The sequence below is a fragment of the Ranitomeya variabilis genome, chromosome 3 (assembly GCF_051348905.1).
Source record: "Ranitomeya variabilis isolate aRanVar5 chromosome 3, aRanVar5.hap1, whole genome shotgun sequence".
Classification (NCBI taxonomy): Eukaryota; Metazoa; Chordata; class Amphibia; order Anura; family Dendrobatidae; genus Ranitomeya; species Ranitomeya variabilis.
In genome coordinates this window covers 388,301,558-388,328,199 of record NC_135234.1, presented here as the reverse complement: position 1 = coordinate 388,328,199, position 26,642 = coordinate 388,301,558, and the positions used below count along the sequence as shown (strand labels likewise).

Genomic DNA, 26,642 nt, shown 5'->3' with positions numbered 1-26,642 from the left:
AAGCTCAGAAGGGAAGAGGCACAATATTGAAGTTCAGATTTTGCTGGAATGGTTTGAGGGTGCCATTTCACATTGGCAGAGCCACTGAGTTGCCAGTGCAACAGAAACCCCCAATATGTGAACTTCCCAATGAATTCATTTAGGGCGGCAGCAATCATATTGACGGCACTTGTGCCTCATGGAGTTTTATACCAGAGTTTTATACCACTAAGCAGTAAAGAAAGAATAAATTACATTTTTACCACTAAAATTGTGTTTTAGCTCCAAGTTTTTAATTTTTCTAAGGGCTTAATAGGATTTTTTTTTTACAACAAACTGAGGTCCATTTTTTTCCTGAGTGTGCCACTACTCTACATGTAATCAGGAAATACCCCATATGTGGCTGTACTTTACTATTTAGCCATACGGAGAGACTCGGGAGGAACGGAGCGCAATTTGCCTACTGGAATGCAGATTTTCCTAGAACAGTTTGCGGACTCCATATACAGAGCCCCTAATTGCTAGAAGAACAGTATCCTCCCTCAATTTACCCCATTTTGGAAACTATACCCCTTTGTAAATTTATCTACAGGTGCAGTGATGATTTTGACTCCATGGGTATTTTCCAGAAACAAGCATCAATGAATGTTACCAAGTGAAAATTTCAAACTGCTGTTGTAGTGATCAGTACGATGTAGTGACCAGTACGTTGCAGTTACTAGTACGTTATGCCAAGCCCATGCTTCTCGAGGCATGCACCCATAAGTTAGGCAGGCTCTCATCACTTCAGAAATGCCAAGCATGGATGCAATATGTGGTTTAGGTATACTGTGAGGCTCAGAAGGGAGGGGGGCATTTGGATTTGGGAGCGCAGAATTTGCTTAATTTCTTTTGGCGGGTGAGAAGCCATTTCACTTTTCCAGAGCTTTTGTGCTACCAGTAATGTGGAAGCCCCCTATATTTCTATTACATTTCTATATTTATTTATTTATTTTTAAAAAAAATTTTACAAGAATTTTAATTTTTTTTCTAACTTTTATTTTGTCCCACTATAAGACAATCATTTTTTACAAGCTGATCGCTTCTACAGCATGGGTATGCAGCAGCATCCGCATGCTGAAGAAACTGTCAGCTCTGCACTGACAGACAAACTTGTGCATCATGCACTGGGCGTGAGCAGCAAGTTTCCTAGGTCTGGTGACCTGGATGTCATCACGACAACATCGTGTCATCAAGGCAACGATCGGGACCCCCCGACACTCTGCAGGATCTCAGATCCAAAGGCAGAGGGGCTGTCTGCTCTCTGTTGACTACTGGAATGCTGCAATCTTGTTTGATTGCAGCATTTTAGGGGTTAAAGTGCTGGGTGTCAGCTGTCAGAATCAGCTGAATACCTGTGGCGATCGCTTGCATCTTCCTCCCCCCCTGTATGCACGAGCAATTGTGTGGACGTAATAATCTGTTCCTGGTCAAATAGGCCCATGGCACATGGATGGATTATTACGACTAATGTCAGAAAGGGGTTAAGAATCCGCCATACAGTTCCAGAGATATGGGCCTTTTTGTTTAGTGCTAACTTTTATTGTCTGTACCAAGGTGTTCTGGCTCACATGATTGACTGGCGTTCATAGCAGACCATAAGTTTCCTAAAATTCTGTAATATGGCAGTACATAGTACAAGCGATCAGACATTCGTAGGTTCAAGTTCCCTAAGTGGACTACAAAATACAATGAAAATATTTTTTTTGTTTAAAAAGTATGAAGAGTACAGTCCTGGCAAAAATTAAGAGACCACCACATCAAAACCCTGTCATGAGCAGCCCAATCTCCAGACCTGAACCCCATTGAAAACCTCTGGAATGTAATCAAGAGGATGATGGATAGTCACATGCCATTAAAACATTAGTATTGTTGTTTCTAAATTACCATTATGAACTTGTTTTCTTTGCATTATTTGAGCTCTGAAAGCACTGGGTTTTTTGACATTTTTCTTTGTCAGAAAAAAATACAAAATGTATTGCTTGGAAATTCGGAGACATGTTGTCAGAAGTTTATAGAATAAAAGAACAATTTACATTTTAGTCAAAAATATACCTATAAAGAGAAAAAGCAGACAAACTGAACATTTTGCAGTGGTCTCTTAATTTTCTCCCATTAAAACTAAAGAAATAAATTAAAAAAATACAGATATGTGCTCTCTCCAAGTCTGTAAAAGTCTGATAAATGAAAATAGAAAATTAATTCACTAAATCGGTAAATGCCATAATGAGAAAAAAAAATCAAAACACCAAAATTTTGGTTTCTCATCTGTCAAAACACTACAAAAAAAATGCATTATGAAAGTATCAAAACATTGTATCTACCTAAAAAAGCAAACCTTCACAGAGCTCGACCAACCGAAGAATGACAGGTCTTAGAAAATGGTGACACGAGTGAAAAATGTGGTTATTTTTGCAAATTTATTTTCAGCACTTAAGTAAAAAAATTGCATGTTTGGCACTGTCGTAATCTTACTGATATGTAGAATCATATCACCAGGTAATTTTTATGAACACCGTAAAAACAAAACCTAAAAATCAATTACAGAATTGTACTCTTTCACAATTCTGAGGCACTTGGAATATATTTGCATGTTTTGCGGTACATCACATGATAAAATGAATGATGTAATTCAAAAGTTCAACTTGACCTGCAATAAAACAAGCCCCCACATGGCTATATTGATGGGAAAAATGTAAAAGCTATGGCTCTTGAAAGAAGGGCAGAAAAAGTCAAAAGTGCAAAAAGTGAAAATTGCCATGTCATGAAGGGGTTAATGACTAATGCAGTCTCAGAATTATTCAACCTCATGATGACAAGCATCTTTAGCACTTAATAGAACACCTTTTGCCTTTTGGCTGTTATGACCTGTTGCAAATGTAATGCTTAGCCAGACACCAACTTCTGGCAGCATTTCTGAGGAATCATTGCCCATTCCTCATGAGTAATAGCCTTTTCTTGAGTTTGCATGTTGCTTCTGCCTTCTTCAAATCCCAGCAAGGACTTTCTATGGGGTTTAAGTAAGGTCACTGTGCCAGTAGTTCTAAAATCTCCCAAGACTTTTTGTGAAGCTAAGCCTAGGAGGACTTTAATGTCTGCTTGGGATCATTGTCCTGTTCAAAGGTCTAGTGATGCTGAAGGTTCAACTTTCTCACAGAAAGCATAATGTTATTTCCTAGGATTTTCTGTTACTTAGTTGTATTCATCTTGCTAGCCACACTCTGCAGGTTTCCAGAGCCAGAGGAAAAAAATCTGTCACCATGCTTCACTGTAAGCATGGCATTCTTTTCAGAGTATGCTTCATTCTTCCTCCTCCATAAATACAGCTGATCCATAGGCCAGAAAAGTTCCAGTTTTATTTAATCTCTCCACAGAATAGAATCCCCAAACTTTTGTGACTTATTTAAATGATTTTGAGCAAACTGCGGCCAAGTTTTCTTGTGCATTTGGGTGAGTAGGGGTGTACATCTTGAAGTTCAGGGAGACCCTCAGCTCTTGGTACTCTTACTGTACGAATGAACATGTTGCACCAATGAAATTTCCGCCCTTGATCCATCAGTCAAGCTGAAAACAGCTGATCAGTGGGTGTCCTGGATATGTGACCCCCCCCCCCCCCACTAACTGGCTCATGCTAAGAACAGAATAGCTCCTCCACAGTGAGAGAGGGTCATTGTAACTGGTTGTCATTGTGGCTCTTTATTAACTAGGTTATTCTTTATTTTCTTTCTAAGCCTTTTTAACATGTGCAGGAAACAATTACAAAATCCTATGAAAATTTCATCTTGTGTAAGATCAATTGTGGCCAGCTGTGTTTCATTATAAACTTGTGTCTATTCAGTGCCATGTATTAACCAGATGTATTCCCTACTGTAATGACACCGATGAAATAAAATAAAAAGTGACGTTCACTTTGTCCTTAAAAAGATAAAGTAGTGAATAATGTATAAATCCTGCCTCGTCTCAAATAATATCTATAGACAGCAAAGTGCTGTATCATACATCATTACATGGAGAATAAGGTAACTGAATATTAATAGTCTGTGTGTAGTATATGCTTTTGTTTATCTAAGATGGTTTATCGGTCACGAGCTGCCATTTCCACTGAACGCTTCTGCGATACAATGGTAGAAAGGACATATATTTCCTGACGGATTTTCCTCTATCAATGTCACATTGTAGTGGTAGGAGTGGTTCTCCACACCCCATTTGCTTTGCTTCTCTGCCTGCAGGAGTTTTATAATTAAAAAACAAAAAAAAATTAGTCCTCCTTAACCATCCATCCCCTCCCTCTCCAGTTTCCAATTATTGTCATCATCAGTGTATTAGAGAAATCATATCCCTCAGCATGCCACATTGCAAGAGTTTGACTCGAATTAGTCAAGTAAGACGTTCACATTTTGTTGCCAGAATAACATTGTCCCTTCACAGAAGAAGTTATTATGGTATAATTTTTGTTCACCTTTTGCTTTTTGCAGTGGTTTCCTGTGGGAACCCAGGAACCCCCAGCAACACACGGGTTATATTCAATGATGGCTTAGTGTTCTCCAGCTCTACTGTATATGAATGTCGCGAGGGGTACTTCTACAGTGGACCTCTAAGACGGGACTGCACTGTTAATGGCACATGGGCTGGCACTGCTCCCGACTGCACAGGTAAACTATGCTCCCTGTTGTAAATGAATGGCCCAATGTATGCCATTTTAAAGGGAATCTGTCAGCAGGTTTTTGTTATATAATCCAAGGGCAGTATAAGCATGACCTGGGTAGTAGATGTGGGCGAGTGTTGTATATTCGACCACCCCCAGCACTCTATAGAAAACAGCGTGACCTGCCCCGGTGAAGGGTTGGACTCTGCTTTGCGCCTTTTGCCTCCAGCCCACCCACGATGGGTGGGTCCATCTCACCATTTCGCTCAACTCACCGCTATCTTGCGATCCCTGTTTGGCGCCATCTCAGACCGTTTCATGGTCGCCATCTTTCTGATCATAGGAGCCCTCCCTGCAATTCTTTCTGAAGCAAGGCTCTTTCCTGTCAACTACCCCAAGTGTAAACGTGACCAAGGGTGGTAGCCATGGGCCAGGGTTTCATATTCGACACCCCAGCACTTGACAGAAAAGAATGGGTCCTGGCTGGGTGTTGGTGTTGTGAGGGCCTTATGCTTGTACAGGCCACCTGTAGCCAATGGTTTTGGGCTGAATAGGACCCTGAACCCTACAGGTCAATAAAGGAGACTTCCGTTCAAACATGGGGACTTTACTGAACTTGATAAGGATTATGTACAAGAGATAGCGGATACGTAGCCTTATGCACATTTCCTACACAGTAAGAAGTCTTTTCATTTCTATTGTATCCTTCCTCTGTAGGCTACTCCAGGGCCATGCAGCTTACCTGTTTCATCCTATGTTGTCACAACCCAGATTCTAGGCCACAGTCCTGGTCTACAAGTTTCTACACTCCTGCAGCGACTCCTTGTCCTATCCCTGTGGATGCCCTAGACCCACCATTCGGGACCCTCACTAGCCCCACACTCCCAGCCCTGTTCAGGTCTGTTACCATTAGCACTGGCAAGCTCTCGGATATCCGGTGACTCGGCATCTTGTCCACTAACGCCTTTTGGAAGGTTACTCAGTCACGTCAGTAATTCTCTTCAGGATCTCACTATCCCTGTCCGTACATCTCTATATGCTGTGAATCACCCCTCGGCAGCAATGTACACTTGTTATTCTCTAAATTCTACCTAACGCTATCCAGGAAGCAAAGTCCTGTCCCTATCACTAAGCCCTCCCCCGTGGTCTAGCCCCAACAGTTAACTAATTCTGACCCTGCTGTTTGTTGCTGGGCAGAACTTCCTTGCCACACTATATATTATATCTCTTATCTTCACACTATACATTACCGCTGCACAGTATGCATATACTACTAACAACACAAATGACACTCTACAGAGAAACTGCACTGCACACTACTCACATTATGCATTAAATATATTACACTTATGATGCTTACCAAGTCTATATTATGCCTAAATTCTATTCTATGCTCATCCTACACTGTGCACTAAACATTACTACACATTACCATATCACAATATGGCATCTTATACATATATGTATCTTATTGATATGTGTGATGCATAACATTTGTTCACACTATATTACAACATGAATGGTGACTTGAGGGGTAGGAACATGACAGTAAAGTCAACCACTCTTACAGCATCCTGAGGTAGGGGCTGAGACACAGATTTCAGGGATGTGTCACGGGCTAGGCAGAGAGCTGTTGTTTCAATACAATATATGTTTTATCACCAGGAGATGATCACTACCTGGACATCAGGTCACGTGAGTCATGGTCTGACCACACCCACAACACTGATTAGCAGCTTATTTTCAATCGACCAATAGGCAATGTACACAGACAGCTGTTGTATGGGTGGGGCTAGCTTTCTGAGCTCTGCTACACACTACATCTAAAAACTATGATTGTGTCACAACTGCTGTACCCAGTAAATTAACTGATACATCATTGGAATTAGGGTCTCTTTTCCTACATTAAGTGGCTCTCAGATGAGGTAACAAAAACCTGGTGGCAGATTCCTTTTAAAAAATAAGGCAGTCAATGAATAAGGCCAGTGTTCAGTGGAGACAAACTACTGATTTCAAAAATCCCCATGAAGAAGAGAAGTAGTAAATATGTGGTGACAGCTCTTTCATTAACCTACAGTGGGGAAAATAAGTATTTGATACACTGCCGATTTTGCAAGTTTTCCAACCTACTAAGAATAGAGATGTCTGTAATATTTTTATAGGTACACTTGAACTGTGAGAGACAGAATCTAAAACCAGAAAATCACATTGTATAATTTTCAATAATTAAATCACATTTTATTGTATGAAATAAGTATTTCATCACCTACCAACCAGCAAAATTCTGTCTTTCATAGACCTTTTAGCTTTTCTTTAAGTAACCCTCCTACTCTGCACTCATTACCTGTATTAATTGCACCTGTTTGTACTTGTTACCTGTATAAAAGACAGGTGTCCACACCTCAATCAATCACACTTCAACCTCTCCACCATGGCCAAGATCAAAGCGCCATCTAAGGACACCAGGAACAAAATTGTAGACTTGTAGACTTGTACAAGGCTGGGATGGGCTACAAGATTATAGGCAAGCAGCTTGGTTATAAGGAAACAACTGTTGAGGCAATTATTAGAAAATGGAAGAAACATAAGATGACTGTCAATCTTCCTTGGTCTGGAGCTCCATGCAAGATCTCACCTCGTGGGGTAAGGAAGATTTTAAGGTCAGGAATCAGCCCAGAACTACACGAGGGAACCTGGTCAGTTACCTGAAGAGAGATAGGACCACAGTCTCAAACAATACTGCACACTACACCATCATGGATTAACATCCTGCAGGGCACCAAGGTCCCCTTGCTCATGACAGCACATGTCCAGGACCATTTGATGTTCATCAATGACCATCTGGATGATTCAGAGGAAGCATGGGAGAAGGTCATGTGTCAGATGAAACTAAAATAGAACTTTTTGGTATTAACTCCACTCACCGTGTTTGAAGGAAGAAGGAGGATGAGTACACTCCTAAGAACATCGTCCCAACCGTGAAGCATGGTGGGGAAGCATCATACTTTGTGGGTGCTTTTCTGCAAAGTGGACAGGACGACTGCACTGTATTGAATGGAGGATGGATGGGGTCATGTTTAGCGAGATTTGGGCCAACAACCTCCTATCCTCACTAAGAGCATTGAAGATGGGTCATGGCTGGGTCTTCCAGCATGACAAGGACCTGATGCACACAGACAGGGCAACTACTTGGCTCTGTAAGAAGTATTTCAAGGTCCTGGAATGGTCTAGCCAGTCTCCAGATCTGAACCCAATAAAACATCTTTGGATTGAGCTGAAACTCAATGTTACCCAGTGACAGCACCGAAACCTGAAAGATTTAGAGAAGATCTGTATGGAAGAGTGGGCCAAAACCTTTGCTGCAGTGTGTGCAAACTTATTAAAGAAATACAGGAAATGTTCGACCTCTGCTATTGCATGTTTCAACAGCAGAAAAAAAAGACTGCAACACATACCTGCCCAGATCTTGGAACAAATGCACTGCAGGGTGCAGCCAGCCCATAAAGCAAGATGTTAGCAACACAGGTGCAGATCAACAGCCACTCTCCACATACCCACTCCTGGAGGGGGTGACTGCCCAGTATACAATTGAACAATAAAGGCCCACATAGGGCATTGTTCAAACAATGGTACTGCATAGTGTCTGGTTCACAGCCTATTAGTCACGCCCCTACTTTTCGATTAGGCGGGCTGGCCAGTACACTCTCAATGCATCCCAGTGCGAACACCCCTCATGTGAGACCACACATGAGGGGTGTTCGCACTGGGATTTTCTGGGTTTTTTTAGATTATTTCTCTCACAGTTGAAGTGTACCTATGACAAAAATTACAGACGTCTCCATTCTTTGTAGATGAGAAAACTTGCAAAATCGGCAGTATTTTCCCCACTGTATTGTCACCACTAGTGCATAGGACTAAACCCCTTTGTATGTTCCTTTGTCTATTTTATTATTTTGTATAGTAATCAACTGTGGGGACCCTGGAACTCCAGCTAATGGTATCCGACTAGACAATGACTTCCATTACAACCGCACCGTATCCTTCCAGTGTTTGCCTGGTTATATGATGGAGTCAGATCGAGTAAAAACACTATACTGTACAAAAGATCGCACATGGAATGGAACAAAACCAATCTGCAAAGGTGATAATAAAAATGAGAGGAACTGTAGTGAAGTTTATATTTTCTTGTGCGATTGCCTTGGAACAAATGTTATGTTTTGCCTTCCTTGTAGCTATCACTTGCCCACCTCCTCCATCAATCCCCAATGGGAAGGCTGTAGGGTCGGACTTTCTGTGGGGTTCCAGCCTTTCATATGCATGTTTAGAAGGTTATCAACTGTCCTTACCAGCCATACTGACGTGTGAAAGCAACAGGAGTTGGGTTGGTGAAGTTCCACAATGCTTCCGTAAGTGTGCAAACTTGGTTTACGGAAAAGAGAATGAATGCACGCATAATACAAAGAAAGAAAACCATAAATTAGACACTAAACGTATGTTACATTGTTTACAGCTGTGTTCTGTGGGGATCCCGGTATTCCTGCCCATGCTCGGAGAGTGGACAGAGGCTTCAGCTACCGGTCATCAATAGCTTTCTCATGCCCCCCACCACTGGTCTTGGTGGGATCTTCAAGAAGGTTCTGCCAATCTGATGGCACTTGGAGTGGAACTCAGCCAAGCTGTATCGGTTAGTTCTACCTGTTAGAAGCAACTTTAGTAAATTATTGTTGGTAAATTGTTGGTGAAATACGCTTTTTTTTCTATGTGTAGGCTTTAGACATGGACATTAAGCATGTTCTGCAAATGCAATTTATTTTTTTAACAATATTTATCAAAAATACATAACATTTATTCTTTTGTGTTCAACTCACCCATCAGTTTATTATGTATCAGATATTTCTTGTGAAAGCTGCTTTTGTTTAGTTTTAATATTTTACTGTCTCTATCAGAGCCTCACATAATAGAAAACCTACTGTATATCTCTTTTGTTTTTTGTTTCCTTTTATAGATCCCTCTCACACAACCTGCTCCGATCCAGGGATACCCACATTTGGAATGCAGAACAGCTCTCAAGGATTTCAGGTACTAATCAACTTTTTTTGCCTACCTTTAACTCAATAGTGACAACATATTATTAATTGAACTAAGACCACACCATACTTGGCAGATGCCGGCTGTGTTACACAGCCAGCATCTGCTGGTAGCAGTAGAAACCAAAGCTAGCTTTGATTGCTGTTGTTTAACCATTTTAATAACACTGTCAGCCACTGACAGCTGAATTTAAACGTTGTATTTGACCATTTCAGGGAACCGATGGTTTTCCATAGCAGTTAGGGGTCTGCAGAATGCTTCATAACAGTCATCTTATTCTTCCTATGGCTGAGCTTCATATGAGAGCTGCAATTTCTTTATATACTTCAATACTGAAGTATTCCAATGTTCAGTATAATCTAACGATCTGAAGTTCAAGTCCCCCTAAGAGGGCTAAAAAAGAAAATAAGAATGAAAAAAAAAATGTTTTGAAAGTATTAAAACATTTACAAAATAAAAGTTTAAATCACCACACTTTTCCCATTAAAAAATAAATACAGTAAGTAAACATATTTGAAATTGCCCCATCCATTAAAGTCCGATCTATGAAGATATAAAATTATTTTTATTATACGATGAATGCCAAAAATTTAAAAAAGTCAAACAAAGGACACCTTTTTTTCATTCGCTGCACTCCCCACAAAAAATAAAAGGGGATCAAAACATCCTATGTATGCCAAAATGGTATTAATAAAAATGAAAAATTTGAATGCTTGACCCTACATAGTCGCACTGGCACTACCAAGGGTGAATCAAAGAGGAAACACTCACATATGTAATAAAACCGTTTTTCTGTCCAATTAAAGAAGTAAAATCTATACTGCAGGTATGAATTTTACAGGGGCTAAGTGCCCTGTAGGATTGTATAAGTGGTTTAAATGGCATTTTGGAGTAACATACCAGTTTCTTTCGTAATGAATGGTTTACCGATGCCACTTCTATCAGTTTTAATGAAATGCTACAAAATAGCGCCTTTTGCAATCAGCATGGGGTATTTGATGTAAGGCCAAGCCTAGAATGTAATACTTAGAAGAAATCACATAATTGCCTTTAATATTTAATGTACGTTATTAGAGTATATCCATTGCAATTGTGCCTTTATAAATGTAGCTATAAGAGATGACCCTATGGCCTCTTTACACTTACTTTATAACACAATGTGCAGTTAATGAAAAAGACTTGCTCCATTACTGAAACTATCAATATGTGGCAATTTAGAGGTACACTATCTAATCTATTTTCAGAATTAAAAAATAATGGCTAGTAAAACTGTATGTCAGCTTCAGGCTTATCTAACTTCAGACATAGGTATATAGCGAGCATATTAAAATATAAATGCTTTATAGTGTATGTTTGGGCCAACCATAGAAACTCAAAAACAATAAAAGAACAATGAATCTTGGGTCATTGACTATGTGCTTCACTGCAAAACACTGAACTGTGGAATTCTGTAATATCCCGTACTTAGCTGCTGCGATTAATCCAATCCTGGCAGCGGAAATAAGTATATATTAATATAAAGAAGAGAAGGTCATGTGTTCTATTCTTCTAGAAATGATTAAAACATTGACTCTTCACTTTCATTATGTTAACTGTTTTACAGTTCATCAATTAGTAAAGTGCGTGAGAGCGGTAGTCATGATCGAGATGTTGTCTGGTTACGCTCTGGCACTTTACAAAAAAATAGCGTCCCAGTCTTAGTGCGCTGTGGGGCTCATCACACTCACTTGTAGGCCGCAGGCCTCCGCTGTCTCTAGGCCGCCATTCTTAGGAGCCGCCGCACACAATTCAGGGGACACCAAGTTCATTGCAACAAGCAAACATTTACTAGTAAGTTCAAGCTCATCAAGTGGTAACACATGGGATATTGCACAGCAAGTCATATTCCTTACTTTCTTAGCACAACACATCTTCAGTCCCACCATTGGTTCTACCTTGAGCATCCCTTCTCCCACTGGCTATGTTAGCCTCAGGGATTTCCCTTCCGGTTCGGCAGTGCACCCGGGATCCATTACTTTTCATCTTTCCTTGTATGCCAAAGGACACGATGTGCCCAGCAGCCCCTACATCAGATCTTGGGCTCTGGGTGTGACAGGAAAGTACACTCGGGATTCCAGTATGGAAGTAAGGAACACAGATTGAAGCTCCTAGCTTTCAGATTTTTTTTGCAAGTGATTAAAGTGGTTGTGCGGGACTTTTTTTCCATTGGGCTAAGAACTGACAGGTAAGTAGTTGCTAACTACCTGGCTGTTCTGTCTGGCACTGCCTCAGCTTAATCATATACCGCTACTGCCAGTGATTCTGCTGCTTTACATCAACAGAACAACTCTACCTCTTCCGGGCACCTCTGTCAACTGTGCATGACTGCGACATCATGCTGATAGACAGCTGGCTTCCCGCAGTTATGCATGCTGTCAATCAGCATGACATTAGCAATCATGCTATTCAACAGAGATGAGTGGAAAAAAAAGCAGCAGCTCTGTCGATGTAACGTTACTGAAAGCCACAGAATCAGCAGTAGTGGTCTGTGATTGCGCTATGCTGGCGGAGATCAGTTCCAGACACAACAGACAGGTAGTTAGTAATTACCTGCCTGTAAGTTCTAAGGTCCATGAAGAAAAAGCAATAGTCGCAGATAATCCCTTTAGGGAAGCTATCATCAACATGACCTATTGTTTAAATCAGGTATTTGTGTTACTTGTATTAAAAAAAATGCCCATGCTTTTTTTTCCCCACAATTCAATCTTTATAAAAATAAAAAAAGCAAAATTAGTAATCTTTCAATTTTCATACTGGCCATTGGGGTGTTTTTAGACTCCTAATTCCTGTCCTTTCAGGAAGAGTTTTCAGCAAGGCTCCATATTATCATAGATATCATAGGTACCACTTTAATATATAGCTGAAAGAATCCATCAATAACAAAATTTGATGACACAGGTGACCCTACCTCTACATATGTTGTTTTTTGAAGGAACAGGAAGTTAGAATCTAAAAAAAACAGTGACCCATGTGGAAAATGCAAGATTTCTGTTTTTCATTTATAAAACAAATTCTAAAATGTTAAAAAAAAAAAAAAAAGTAAAATGTTGGCAAAAATAAAACAGAAAATTAACACAAAAATCTGATTTAAAATAAGATGTCATAGGCTAGCCTAATGATGGCTTGGTTTTAACTTGTTGTAAAACAGAACATATTCACTTCTCTTTCTATACACAGGTTGGCAGTACAGTATTATTCAAGTGTCAGAAAGGATACCTATTACAAGGCTCCACTACACGGACCTGTCTTCCAAACTTGACTTGGAGTGGTCTGCAGCCAGAGTGTATTCGTAAGTTAAATCTATAAAAAAAACCTGAGAATGGATTTCATTAAGGGGGTTGATAAGTCCTGAGATAAAAGATGGTTTATCCTTAAGTATTGGCTATTGTATGGTATGAAATAATATTTATAATTCCCTAAAATATAAATTAAGTTTTGGAATAGAAGGGCTGATTTATAACGTCTGGCATTGTACACCCCAGTACTAATGAAGAGGCATGTTGATTGGGATAACATGCGCCGAATTCATAAAGATATGCATGTCAGTTAATACAGGTGCATCTCACAAAATTAGAATATCATCAAAAAGTTAATTTATTTCAATTCAAAAAGTGAAACTTATATATTAGATATACAGTACAAACCAAAAGTTTGGACACACCTTCCCATTTAAAGATTTTTCTGTATTTTCATGACTATGAAAATTGTACATTCACACTGAAGGCATCAAAACTATGAATTAACACATGTGGAATTATATACTTAACAAAAAAGTGTGAAACAACTGAAAATATGTCTTATATTCTAGGTTCTTCAAAGTAGCCACCTTTTGCTTTGATGACTGCTTTGCACACTCTTGGCATTCTCTTGATGAGCTTCAAGAGGTAGTCACGGGGAATGGTTTTCACTTCACAGGTGTGCCCTGTCAGGTTTAATAAGTGGGATTTCTTGCCTTATAAATGGGGTTGGGACCATCAGTTGTGTTGTGCAGAAGTCTGGTGGATACACAGCTGATAGTCCTACTGAATAGATTGTTAGAATTTGTATTATGGCAAGAAAAAAGCAGCTAAGTAAAGAAAAATGAGTAGCCATCATTACTTTAGGAAATGAAGGTCAGTCAGTCCGAAAAATTGGGAAAACTTTGAAAGTGTCCCCAAGTGCAGTGGCAAAAACCATCAAGCTCTACAAAGAAACTGGCTCACATGAGGACCGCCCCAGGAAAGGAAGACGAAGAGTCACCTCTTCTTCTGAGGATAAGTTTATCCGAATCACCAGCCTCAGAAATCGCAGGTTAACAGCAGCTCAAATTAGAAACCAGGTCAATGCCACACAGAGTTCTAGCGGCAGACACATCTCTACAACTGTTAAAAGGAGACTTTGTGCAGCAGGCCTTCATGGTAAAATAGCTGCTAGGAAACCACTGCAAAGCACAGGACACAAGCAGAAGAGACTTGTTTGGGCTAAAGAACGCAAGGAATGGATATTAGACCAGTGGAAATCTGTGCTTTGGTCTGATGAGTCCAAATTTGAGATTTTTGGTTCCAACCACCGTGTCTTTGTGTGGCACAGAAAAGGTGAACGGATGGACTCTACATGCCTGGTTCCCACCATGAAGCATGGAGGAGGAGGTGTGATGGTGTGGGGGTGCTTTGCTGGTGAAACTGTTGGGGATTTATTCAAAATTGAAGGCATACTGAACCAGCATGGCTACCACAGCATCTTGCAGTGACATGCTATTCCATCCGCTTTGCGTTTAGTTGGACCATCATTTATTTTTCAACAGGACAATGACCCCAAACACACCTCCAGGCTGTGTAAGGGCTATTTGACCAAGAAGGAGAGTGATGGGGTGCTACGCCAGATGACCTGGCCTCCAGAGTCACCAGACCTGAACCCAATCGAGATGGTTTGGGGTGAGCTGGACCGCAGAGTGAAGGCAAAAGGGCCAACAAGTGCTAAGCATCTCTGGGAACTCCTTCAAGATTGTTGGAAGACCAATCCCGGTGACTACCTCTTGAATCTCATCAAGAGAATGCCAAGAGTGTGCAAAGCAGTCATCAAAGCAAAAGGTGGGTACTTTAAAGAACCTAGAATATAAGACCTATTTTCAGTTGTTTCATACTTTTTTGTTAAGTATATAATTCCACACCTGTTAATTCATAGCTTTGATGCCTTCAGTGTGAATGTACAATTTTCATAGTCATAAAAATACAGAAAAATCTTTAAATGAGAAGGTGTGTCCAAACTTTTGGTCTGTACTGTATATACCTTGACAAGCCAGAGCTGGTATGTCACTCTTCACAAAGAAGTCAAATAAATAAGGCAGCACACTGTAGCGCCAAAACCTGCAAACATGAAACATGAAAACTGAATTGCATTACTGCACTAGAAATATGAAAAATTGAGAAAGTTTAGTGCATAAATTGGTCAATTTATGTGTACCTCATATACAAGAGCCTAGCAATACCTTTCCTCTCTGAGAATAAAGTCTTCATCTGAATAGGACTAGTCAAAGAGATGACTCACATTAGGTTCCCATTCAGATGAAGACTTTATTCTCATAGAGGAAAGGTATTGCTAGGCCCTTGTATACGAGAAATGCCTTATCGTGGCTACAAGGTACACATAAATTTGCCAATTTATGCGCTAAACTTTCTAAAGTTTTCATATATCTAGTGCAGTAATGCAATTTAATTTTCATGTTTCATGTTTGCAGGTTTTGTCACTACAGTGTGCTGCCTTATTTATTTGACTGTATACGAGTTGGTGACTCTAGGTTCAGCACCTGTTCACACTTGGTCTATGTTTGGATGTGACGGTCAGTTTTTTGAAATTTTTACTCTCCACAAGAAGAACCCTTACCCCTTAGACCTCAGTCCAGAGCCTCTCACCTAGCCAAATCAGTTCTCATGCTTCGCACTGACGAGAGCCAACAGCCAGAAACACCGTGTCTGCGAATTGAGATACTGATTTGGCTTTTATCCTAAGACATATTACACGACTCGTTAAAGGGTTGATTGTGACTTGTAGGATCGCTACTTCCAACAGGTGGCGCTATAGAGTTCAAGTCCTCTTTTTCTCTGAAGAGGCAATTTGCATATATTAAATAGTCATTACAAACAGAGTGATGTATTTCAAGTATTTATTTCTGTTAATGTTGATGATTTTAACTTAAAGCCAATGAAAACCCAAAAGTCATTATCTCAGTAAATTGGAATACTTTACACAGATTGAAAAAAATGATTTCAAAATTGGAAATGTTGGCCTACTGAAATGTATGTTCAGTAAATGCACTCAATACGTGGTCAGGGCTCCTTTTCCATCAATTACTGCATCAATGCGGCGTGGCATGGAGGCGATCAGTCTGTTGCACTGCTGAGTTGTTATCTAAGCCCAGGTTGTTTGATAGCAGCCTTCAGCTCATCTGCATTGTGGGGTCTGGTGTCTCTCATTTTCCTTTTTACAATACTACATAGATTCTCTATGGGGTTGTTAAGGTCAGGCAAGTTTGCTGGCCAATCAAGCAAAGTGATACTGTTGTTTTTAAACCAGGTATTGGTACTTTTGGCAGTGTGGACAGGTGCCAAGTTCTGCTGGAGAATGAAATTTCCAACTCCAAAAAGCTTGATGGGAGAGGGAAACATGAAGTGCTCTAAAATTTCCTGGTAGACGCCTGTGCTGACTTTGGTCTTGATAAAACACAGTGCACCTATACCAGCAGATGACATAGCTCCCCAAACCATCACTGACTGTGGCAACTTCACACTAGACCTTATGCAGCTTGTATTGTCTGTCTCTCCACTCTTCTTCAAGACTCTAGGACCTTGATTTCCAAGGCCTAGTGTGAAGTATCCACAATCAATGATGGTTTTGGGAGCCATATCATCTGCTGGTGTAGGTCCACTGTGTTTATCAAGACCAAAGTCAGTGCAGCCATCTACCAGGAAATTTTAGAGCACTTCATGCTTTCCTCTGCCAAAAAGCTTATTAGAGTAGGAAATTTAATTCTCTAGCAGGACTTCGCACCTGTCCACACTGACAAAAGGACCAATTCCTGGTTTAAAAACAACAGTATCACTGTGCTTGACTGGCGAGAAAACTCATCTGACCTTAACCCCGTAGAGAATCTATGGGGTATTGTCAAGAGAAAGATGAGACACCAGACCCAACAATGCAGATGAGCTGAAGGCTGCTATCAAAGCAACCTGGGTTTCCATAACACCTCAGCAGTGCCACAGGCTGATCGCCTCTATGCCATGCCATATTGATGCACTAATTGATGCCAAAGGAGCCCCGACCTAGTAATGCGTGCATTTACAGAACACACATTTCAGTAGGCCAACATTTCGAATTTTAAAATTATTTTTCAAGCTGGTGTTATAAAGTAATCTAATTTACTGAGATAATGACTTTTGGGTTTTCATTGGCTGTAAGCCATAATCATCAACATTAACAGAAATAAACACTTGAAATACATCACTCTGTTTGTAATGACTCTATAAAATGAGTTTCCCTTTTTGTATTGAAGAACTGAAATAAATAAATTTTTTGATGATACTCTAATTTTGTGAGATGCAACTGTACATTTGGTGCATATTTTCAGTGATGTGCACATCTGTGCAATTTGCCAGAAATGCTTCTCCAGTCAGGAATTGGCATAATATTTCTGGCAAAAGTTACACCACTAAAGTGGAGTAACTTTTGATGAATTCGGCCGATGAACACCAGTACACACCGTCCTGCTCATGTTCTGCCCACAGCTGGCCAAGTATAGCCTGAAAATAGTTGCAAAATTTTTGCATAGCTTCGCATTGCACAAAGATTTTGCAACTTTTCAAAGTGTTTTATACCAGAAAACTGACGAAAAACACTTTGATGAATCAGCCCCATAAAGTGTTACCAGAGCATACTTTGCAGGAAAAGTGATGAATAAGAGAAGTTATTTAATATTACCATGATCTAATTATTATGCTTTAAATAAATGAATTTTTTTTTTCTGTAGCCCACAACTGCAGACAGCCAGAGACCCCGCCTCACGCTAATGTTGGAGCATTAGATCTGCCATCTTTGGGCTACACCTTGATTTATACATGCCAGCCTGACTTTTATCTGACGGGAGGTTCTGAACATAGAACCTGCAGAATGGATGGGAGCTGGACAGGGAAGCCACCTGTATGTCTTGGTGAGTGACCTCTCTCCTTTTTAAGATATTATTTTAGCTATTGTATTATTGTCTTAATCAAGTAAAGGTGTATATTAGTTATTAGGAACTGGATACAGAGGATTCATTGTACATAGTACATTGTACCTTCGTGAAGAAGGTTGAGAGTGTCTGTGAGGTCATTTTCATTCAGCTGGACCTCCTGAAGCATGAACTCTCCTTGGGATTGTTATTAGTGTGTACTAATTCCCTTGTGTTAAATATTTCACAAGATTTTACAGAAATCCTTATACTGAAACCCAGCATCGTAATGAGAATAGAAGATAATATAACTTTATATTCAATTAATTAGTGGTACAATGAGACATGATGTCATGAAGAGAATTCAGTTGACCATACCTACCAATATTGACATTAGCCGCAGATCTCATAAAGGGGGATGGCAGGAGTCAAAAGAAATGGGCTAACTTAAAGAAGCACTCATACAAAACTTATTATTGCCTAAACCTGTATAAATTTATATATACATAGTGTAGTGTAAGTGTGGTACTCATCGATCACTGTCTTCCCTGGTTTCTAACACCGCTCTGGTCCTCTTCTCGGCCACCCGACTTATTTTCCGATTTGCCAGATCAAACTGCAGTCTATGCATGTTCTGGAAGTCGCTTTTACAATAAAAGTCTATGGAATGTCAGACCGAGGCTTCATAGACTTACATTGTAAAAGTAACTTCTGGCACACACATTGAGACCTATGTAATGTGGCTAGTTGGAATAGCTGTCATGTAACCCAGACTAGGACTAGAGGAGCATTGGAAACCAGGGAAGACAACTATGGGTGTGTATATTACTGTACTTATACTGCACCTCATATATATTTACACAGGTTTAAGCAATAAAAAATGTTGTGGGAGTACTTCTTTAAGGTTTAGTTGGGGTGGTACTGTATACCCAGTCTGTATTCTTCAACTGTCGGCTACCTAAAGTGTGTGGCCCCCTAAAATCAACCATCCTTCTCACAATTAAAAAAAATCATTGCACAATGATCACTTGCACAATGGATCATTAAAATACCTCGTGCCCTCCTTTTTATTATTTCTGGTGCAGATCCTCTAATTCTCAGTACTTTCTCTAGGTAAGTAAACTGTAGTATGCACTATATATATATATATATATATATATATATATATATATATATATATATATATATATATATATATATATATATATATATAAAGGCTGAGACACTCCACCTGGTCTGAACTGGTCCATCTATAAGCAAAGCATAGCCTAAGGCTCTTACTTATTATTGAGCATAGCCCCCTGAGGAAGCCAATTCGAAACGCGTGTTGTGGCTTGTGGCGTGTCATCCGATACATCCTATTAAGGGTAACAGCTGGTAGGGTATGGTGGAGTCATACTGGATTGGTGCGGGACTTTTCCCAGATACCGTTTTACTTCCAAATATCACTTACCATCCCATTGCCTCATAGTGTCTCTCAGGTTCTAAGTAGCACTATGCACTTTACTATGTAACTTACCCGATGTAATAGGGCTGTACATGACTCTCTCTACCTGATCTCATCTCTATAAATGTCTCTTCCACTGTTTTAATTTATGTTACATGTATTGATATACTTTTCAGGGTTTTTTTTGGAATAAACTTATACCTTTTTAATATCACTCTCTGGACGTAGTGCTCATTTTTTGCTAGTATTGCTCAGTTCTGGAGCGTCCCTGTTATATGTTCTGCACAGGGCCCTTCCACAGGATTTTAGGTTCCTATAGCAGAAGGTTCTTGTTATGGTCTCAGTTCATCTTAGGCTATTATTTGCACTGTTCTTTTGTAGCGTGAGATGCTCCCCTGTGTTATTAGATGGATCAGCCCAGAACAGAGGGAGTGTCTCAGACTGCTAGAACACATTGTGTGCAGAGAATGCTGGCAGCCATTGTGGAAACATGAACAGAGGACAGGATCATATGATCAATGCCAATGAGATTAAAAAGAAAGATGGCAGACATTTTAACTTTGCACTCCACAATTATTGAGAAACTTTTATTGTGAGGCCTAGGGTTGCTTAAGATTGAAATATTTTTTTCTGGACGCGATGGCACCAAGATTACATCGCCTAACTAATGTTGTTTCTTTCAGCTGATATAAGACCCAGTGGGAAACCTATTTTTCCAGTTAAGGAGCCTCCTATGCAAAAAGCTTCTGGTAAGAAATGCTCTGTTTTTTTTAACTGGTGTGACAATTATCGTTACGATAAAATGTCTATATATGTATCTAAACAAAACCCAAGATAAAAACATAAGCAAATACCCTGCAGTAAATAAATAAACAGCAATAGTGCATAAAGATAATATAAGGTACTTAGTTAAAAGGCTATGTGCACACGTATAATGGTCCACTGCGGATATTTCCGCAGTGGATTTGATGAATCTGCAGGGCAAAAACGCTGCGTTTTTGCTGCAGATTTATTGCGGATTTACTGCGGATTTCACTGCGGTTTTACAACTGCGGTTTTCTATAGGAGCAGCTGTAAAACCGCTGCGGAATCCGCAGAAAGAAGTGACATGCTGCGGAATGTAAACCGCTGCGTTTCTGTGCGTTTTTTTCCGCAGCATGCGCACAGCGTTTTTTGTTTCCCATAGGTTTACATTGTGATGTAAACTCATGGGAAACTGCTGCGGATCCGCAGCGTTTTCCGCATCGTGTGCACATACCCATATAATTTTGACCAACAAAATGTAGAAGCCACCCAATCACGTCACGGTGACCCTATTCAGGACAGTCCTAACCTCTGATATTAAAACCTTACCCTGTGTCAATTGTTGTACATGTACATATGTTGTACATGTACGTAAGGGCTGAGAAGGACCCCACTAGTAGACACACAGCCATGAGGAACTACATGAATATAATGTCCAACTCAAAGAAAAGGCAAACTATTGCTGTTTATTTACTGCAGGTTAATTGCCTATTATGTTTTTATCTTGGGTTTTGTCTTTTTAGTTGCCGGTGTGAACATGCACTTACACGATGCATGTGTAACAAGGTGGCACATGGTGGTAGTCGTGGGCGAGTCTATTATGCAACAGTCAGTGAAAACCCTGGCACCTTGCACATGGAGAGATGGGTACTCACTGTGTCTGCTAGAATTCCGGTCCTATGAAACACCACAGAGTCACAGTTCTTTCCCAACAGTAGAACTTCAATAACAATGAAAAGAGAGAAGATAACAGTTCCTGAGCTGTCCCTATTCAGATACTCTGTCTCAGCAGCTCACGTCCAGTTCCAGGGAGTAAACAGTCCTTTAAAGCACACTCACACAGTCCTAATGCTCGCTTCAGCTGCCCAGTAGTCCTTTTGGCAGCACTTCCTCCCCTCCGGGGGTATGTTATTATTCTTATTCATTTTTTATAGCACCATTTATTCCTTGGCACTTTACATGTGAAAAAAGGGGTCATACATAGACAAGTACAATAAACATGAGCAATACAAGGCACACACAGGTACAGAAGGAGAGAGGACCCTGCCCACAAGGGATCACAGTCTACAGGGGATGGGTGAGGATACACTTGGCGAGGGTAGAGCTGGTCATGCAGCGGTTCAGTAGACTGAGGATCACTGCAGGTTGTAGTCTTGTCAGAAGAGGTGGGTCTTCAGGTTCCTTTTGAAGGATTCTGTGGTAGGCGAAAGTCTGATGTGTTGGGGCAGAGAGTTCAAGAGTATGGGGGAAGCACGGGAGAAGTCTTGTATGCAATTGTGGGAAGAAGAAATAAGTGGGGTTTAGAGAAGGAGATCTTGAAAGGATCGAAGGTTGCATGTATGTAAGTACCGGAAGATCATGTCACAGATGTATGGAGGAGACAGGTTGTGGACGGCTTTGTATGTCATAGTTAGGGTTTTGAACTTGAGCCTCTGGATAATAGGAAGCCAGTGAAGGGCTTGGCAGAGAGGAGAGGCTGAGGAATAACAGGGAGACAGGTGGATTAGTCAGGCAGCAGAGTTTAGGATAGATTGGAGTGGTGCTAGAGGGGAGGCCAGAGAGTAGGAGGTTGGAAAAGTCAAGGCGGGAGATGATGAGGGCGTGCACGAGTGTTTTTGCAGTTTCTTGGTCAAGGAATGTACAATCCGGGAAATGTTTTTGAGTTGGAGTCAGTAGGAGGAGGCAAGGGCTTGGTTATGTGGCTTGAAAGAGAGGGCTTGGTTATGTGGCTTAAAAGAGAGGGCAGAGTCAAGGATCACCCTGAGGCACCGAGCATGTGGGACTGGGGAAAGTGAGCAGCCATTGACATTGATGGATAGGTCTGGTGGATGGGTAGAGTGAGATGGGGAAAGATGATGAATTCTATTTTGTCAATGTTCAGTTTCAGAAAGCAAGCAGAAAAGAAAGATGAAATAGCAGACAGACATTGTGGGATTTTGGTCAGTAAGGAGGTGATGTCAGGTCCAAATTGGTAGATCTGCATGTCATCGGCATAGAGATGATACTGCAAACCATGAGTAGTGTTGAGCATTCCGATACCGCAAGTATCGGGTATCGGCCGATACTTGCGGTATCGGAATTCCGATACCGAGATCCGATACTTTTGTGGTATCGGGAATCGGTATCGGGATTAATATCAATGTGTAAAAGAAAGAATTAAAATAAAAAATAGGGATATACTCACCTCTCCGGCGGCCCCTGGACTTTACCGCCGTAACCGGGAGCCGTTGTACCTAAGAATGCGCGCTTGAAGGGCCTTAGATGACGTCACGGCGCTCTGATTGGTCCGTAGCGGTCGCATGACCGCTACACGACCAATCACAATGCCGTGATGTCACCTAAGGTATTTCAAGCGCTTGAAAGACCTTAGGTGACGTCACGGCTTTGTGATTGGTCGCGTAGCGGTCACGCGACCGCTACGCGACCAATCAGAAGCTGCGGACGTCTTCTAAGGTATTTCAAGCACTTGAAAGACCTTAGGTGACGTCACGGCTTTGTGATTGGTCGCGTAGCGGTCACGCGACCGCTACGGACCAATCAGAGCACCGTGACGTCATCTAAGGCCCTTCAAGCGCGCATTCTTAGGTACAACGGCTCCCGGTTACGGCGGTAAAGTCCAGGGCGCGTCAGAGGGTGAGTATATCCCTATTTTTTATTTTAATTCTTTATTTTACACATTGATATGGATCCCAGGACCTGAAGGAGAGTTTCCTCTCCTTCAGACCCTGGGAACCATACAGGATACCGTCCGATACTTGGTGTCCCATTGACTTGTATTGGTATCGGGTATCGGTATCGGATTAGATCCGATACTTTGCCGGTATCGGCCGATACTTTCCGATACCAATACTTTCAAGTATCGGACGGTATCGCTCAACACTAACCATGAGACTCTATGAGCTGTTCCAGGCTGAAGGTGTAGATCAGGGGTGGGGAATCTTTTTTCTGCCAAGGGCCATTTGGATATTTATACCACCCTTCGGAGGCCGTACAAACTCTGCCCACAAAGTACAGTACATCCTGACTCTGGCACTGGTGTCAGAACGTAATCTTTCATTGCATGCAATTCAGTGTTCAGTAGTGAACACAGCATGTGTGTGGTAACAGAGCAAGAAGAATTTAATAAGCTGGTTGTAATCAAAATACACCTCCCTGCCCAAGAATGCGGTCCCTGAGAATCTGCTCGGGGGCCTGATAAAAAGTCATTGAGGGCCGTAAATGACCCTGGGGCCTGAGGTTCCCCACCCCTGATGTAGATGGAGAAATGTAGGAGTCCTAGAACTGAACCTTGGGGAACACCGACAGACAGGGGACAAGATGAGGGAGCCACCAAATGTCCGGTCTGTTAGATATGGCAAGATCCAGGATAGGGTCAAATCTGTGATGCCAAGAGATGAGAGAATCTGTAACATGAGGGACTGGTCAACAGTGTCAAAGGCAGAAGAGAGGTCAAAGAGAAGGAGGACAGAATAGTGTTGCTTGCTCTTGGCGGTTAGTAAGTCATTGGTGACTTTAGTTAGGGCAGTTTTAGTTGTGATGCGGTCGGAAGCCAGAGTGTAACCAGTCAAAGAGGGAGCAGGAGGAGAGGTGGGAGGACAGTTCAAGATGGACATGCTATTCCAGTAGTTTTGAGGCATAAAGGAGAAGTGATATTGGATGATAGCTAGACACAGAGGATGGGTTGAGGGAGGGCTTTTTAAGGATGGGTGTGATTGAGGCATGTTTAAAGGATGAGGGGAAGACACCATTTGCAAGTGAAAAGTTGAAGAGATGTGCTAGGGTTGGGATGAAGACTGTGGCGAGGTTAGGGATGATGTGGGACGGGAGCGGGTCAAGCCTGCAAGTGATGAGATATGATCTTGACAGAAGGGTAGAGAGCTGATCTTCTATCATGGTGGAGAAGCTGGTTTTGGAAGAACAGGGCTGAGCAGTTAAGGGGAGGGGCATTGGGGGCAGCGGGCCAAAGCTTGCTCTGATGTTACCAATCTACTGCCTAAAGAAAGAGGCAAAGGGAAGTGTTATGCTCCCCTAGCTGGAGCATGTTCTACCACGGGCAAGCCTGCTCATGGTAGAGGAACTTCCTATTCTTTTGAGACTGCTGATCCAGCCCCTTTTTGGTTATCCCTTACCGTCCCTGAACTAGTCATGTTCAATACAGTGCAATATAATACAAAGACATGAAATCAGATAAATATCACACAGTACACATACAGCAATAAAACAGTAGTTCATAGCAGTAATATGTTGAGACATAGCCAATCTATCAGAACACCGCATAGGGGAAACGTGCCGGACATAAAGGAGAGAGGGAGAAACTGAGGGTCCCCACCCCCTCCTTACACATGCACACCAACTTTTATCTCAGTTCATTTCTTTAAGTTTTTTATATACAGTATCTAAACATATCTTCAACAATTGTGTTTAATGTAATAGAAATATCCCACCCTGCGCTATGTATCACATCCTGTTTTCCTAACATAGAAAGATGCCAGTGGTTAGTTGTGTGTCTTGATAATAGTCATGGTATGGGTAGACATGTGACAACTCAAAAGGTGATGTTTCCTTTTATTGACTTGCTAACATATATTTTACATATCTCAATCAGAGTGATACAAGTTGTTTTAGATATAAAACTGCTGCAGAAAGAAAGTAGTTCTTAATATTAGGTTGGTGTTTTAGTTCCTGCAGATGTGTTTGCTAAGGACTCTCTTTGGAAAGGATCCTATGAATATCAAGGACGAAAGCAGCCAGCCATGTTGACAGTCACAAGTTATGAAGTTGTAAGCAGTAAAGTGAATGCGACCATGATTGATCACAGTGGGGTAGAGCTGCAAGTATCAGGTAAGCAGGGCAAAGTCCATCCCAATCTACATATCTTAAAGAGAACAGCAGGAGACACCAAGATATTAAGCAAGTTTGCAATTTGCTTTGCTATTTCTATCTGCCTCCATTCTCTTCCTTTCACAACTGTTTCTTCCTTTTTATTTATTGATCAATGTCAGGGGTTGTGGCCATGATTGTTGCGTGATAGTGATGGCCAAATATACACAGCACTTACAAGCTCTTTCCAAGTGAGCTTGTAAGCAGTTCCCTGAGGTTATCCATTATTGCTGAAGCACACAAGTAGCTCCTGATGCCGATCATCTTCAGCACAACTGCGTATCCAATGCTGTAGAAGCTTCCCCTTATCGCAGCATCGGAGAGCACATAATTCAGGCTAGGAGTGTGATGATGCTGCTGGCCAGACAAATAATTCTGGCTAGGAGTGAGATGATGCTGCTGGCCATGCACATAATTCAGGCTAGGAGTGAGATGATGCTGCTGGCCAGGCACATAATTCAGGCTTTGAGTGCGATGATGCTGCTGGCCAGGCACATAATTCAGGCTAGGAGTGCGATGATGCTGCTGGCCAGGCACATAATTCAGGCTAGGAGTGCGATGATGCTGCTGGCCAGGCACATAATTCAGGCTAGGAGTGCGATGATGCTGCTGGCCAGGTACAAAATTCAGGCTAGGAGTGTGATGATGCTGCCGCCCAGGCACATAATTCAGGCTAGGAGTCTGATGATGCTACTGGTTGGGCACATAATTCAGGCTAGGAGTGCAATGATGCTACTGGTCAGGCACATAATTCAGGCTAGGAGTGAGATGATGCTGCTAGCCAAGCAAATAATTCAGGCTAGGAGTGCGATCATGCTGCTGGCCAGGCACATAATTCAGGCTAGGAGTGCGATGATGCTGCTGGCCAGGCACATAATTCAGGCTAGGAGTGCGATGATGCTGCTGGCCAGGCACATAATTCAGGCTAGGAATATGATGATGCTACTGGTCGGGCACATAATTTAGGCTAGGAGTGCAATGATGCTACTGGGCGGGCACATAATTAATGCTAGGAGTGAGATATAATAAATTAACCAGAAAAAAGAAACATGCATGAACCGCAGGGATCCACAAGTATAACAATTTTTATTAATTTCAAGTCCTAACACAAAACACTAACAAGTTAAAAACATTTAAAATAAACAATAGAAAAATTACCCAAGAAAATAAATCTCACACGTGACCTGACCTCCTACACAATATGCCTCTGTAGTCCTGAACTAGTGGCTATAATAAGAAGTGTGTCAGTCAATAAAAATCACACAATGCAATATCTGCAGCTATCAAACCAACATACAGTACTACTTCAATAAATAGAC

The 26,642-nt window shown here is 41.2% G+C and overlaps 1 protein-coding gene across 2 annotated transcripts in view; it reads left to right on the top strand.

Moving 5' to 3' along the window:
- The window catches only part of CSMD2 (CUB and Sushi multiple domains 2), a 1,405,803-nt gene that overhangs the window by 1,364,381 nt on the left and 14,780 nt on the right, over nucleotides 1-26,642 (top strand). For both annotated transcript variants that reach the window (XM_077296071.1, XM_077296070.1), the window contains 9 exons: nucleotides 4,494-4,670; nucleotides 8,625-8,804; nucleotides 8,896-9,069; nucleotides 9,174-9,347; nucleotides 9,669-9,742; nucleotides 12,968-13,079; nucleotides 17,793-17,972; nucleotides 20,103-20,168; nucleotides 25,123-25,284. In XM_077296071.1, the coding sequence (XP_077152186.1) occupies nucleotides 4,494-4,670; nucleotides 8,625-8,804; nucleotides 8,896-9,069; nucleotides 9,174-9,347; nucleotides 9,669-9,742; nucleotides 12,968-13,079; nucleotides 17,793-17,972; nucleotides 20,103-20,168; nucleotides 25,123-25,284 (1,299 nt within the window). The remainder of the gene's footprint in view (nucleotides 1-4,493; nucleotides 4,671-8,624; nucleotides 8,805-8,895; nucleotides 9,070-9,173; nucleotides 9,348-9,668; nucleotides 9,743-12,967; nucleotides 13,080-17,792; nucleotides 17,973-20,102; nucleotides 20,169-25,122; nucleotides 25,285-26,642) is intronic.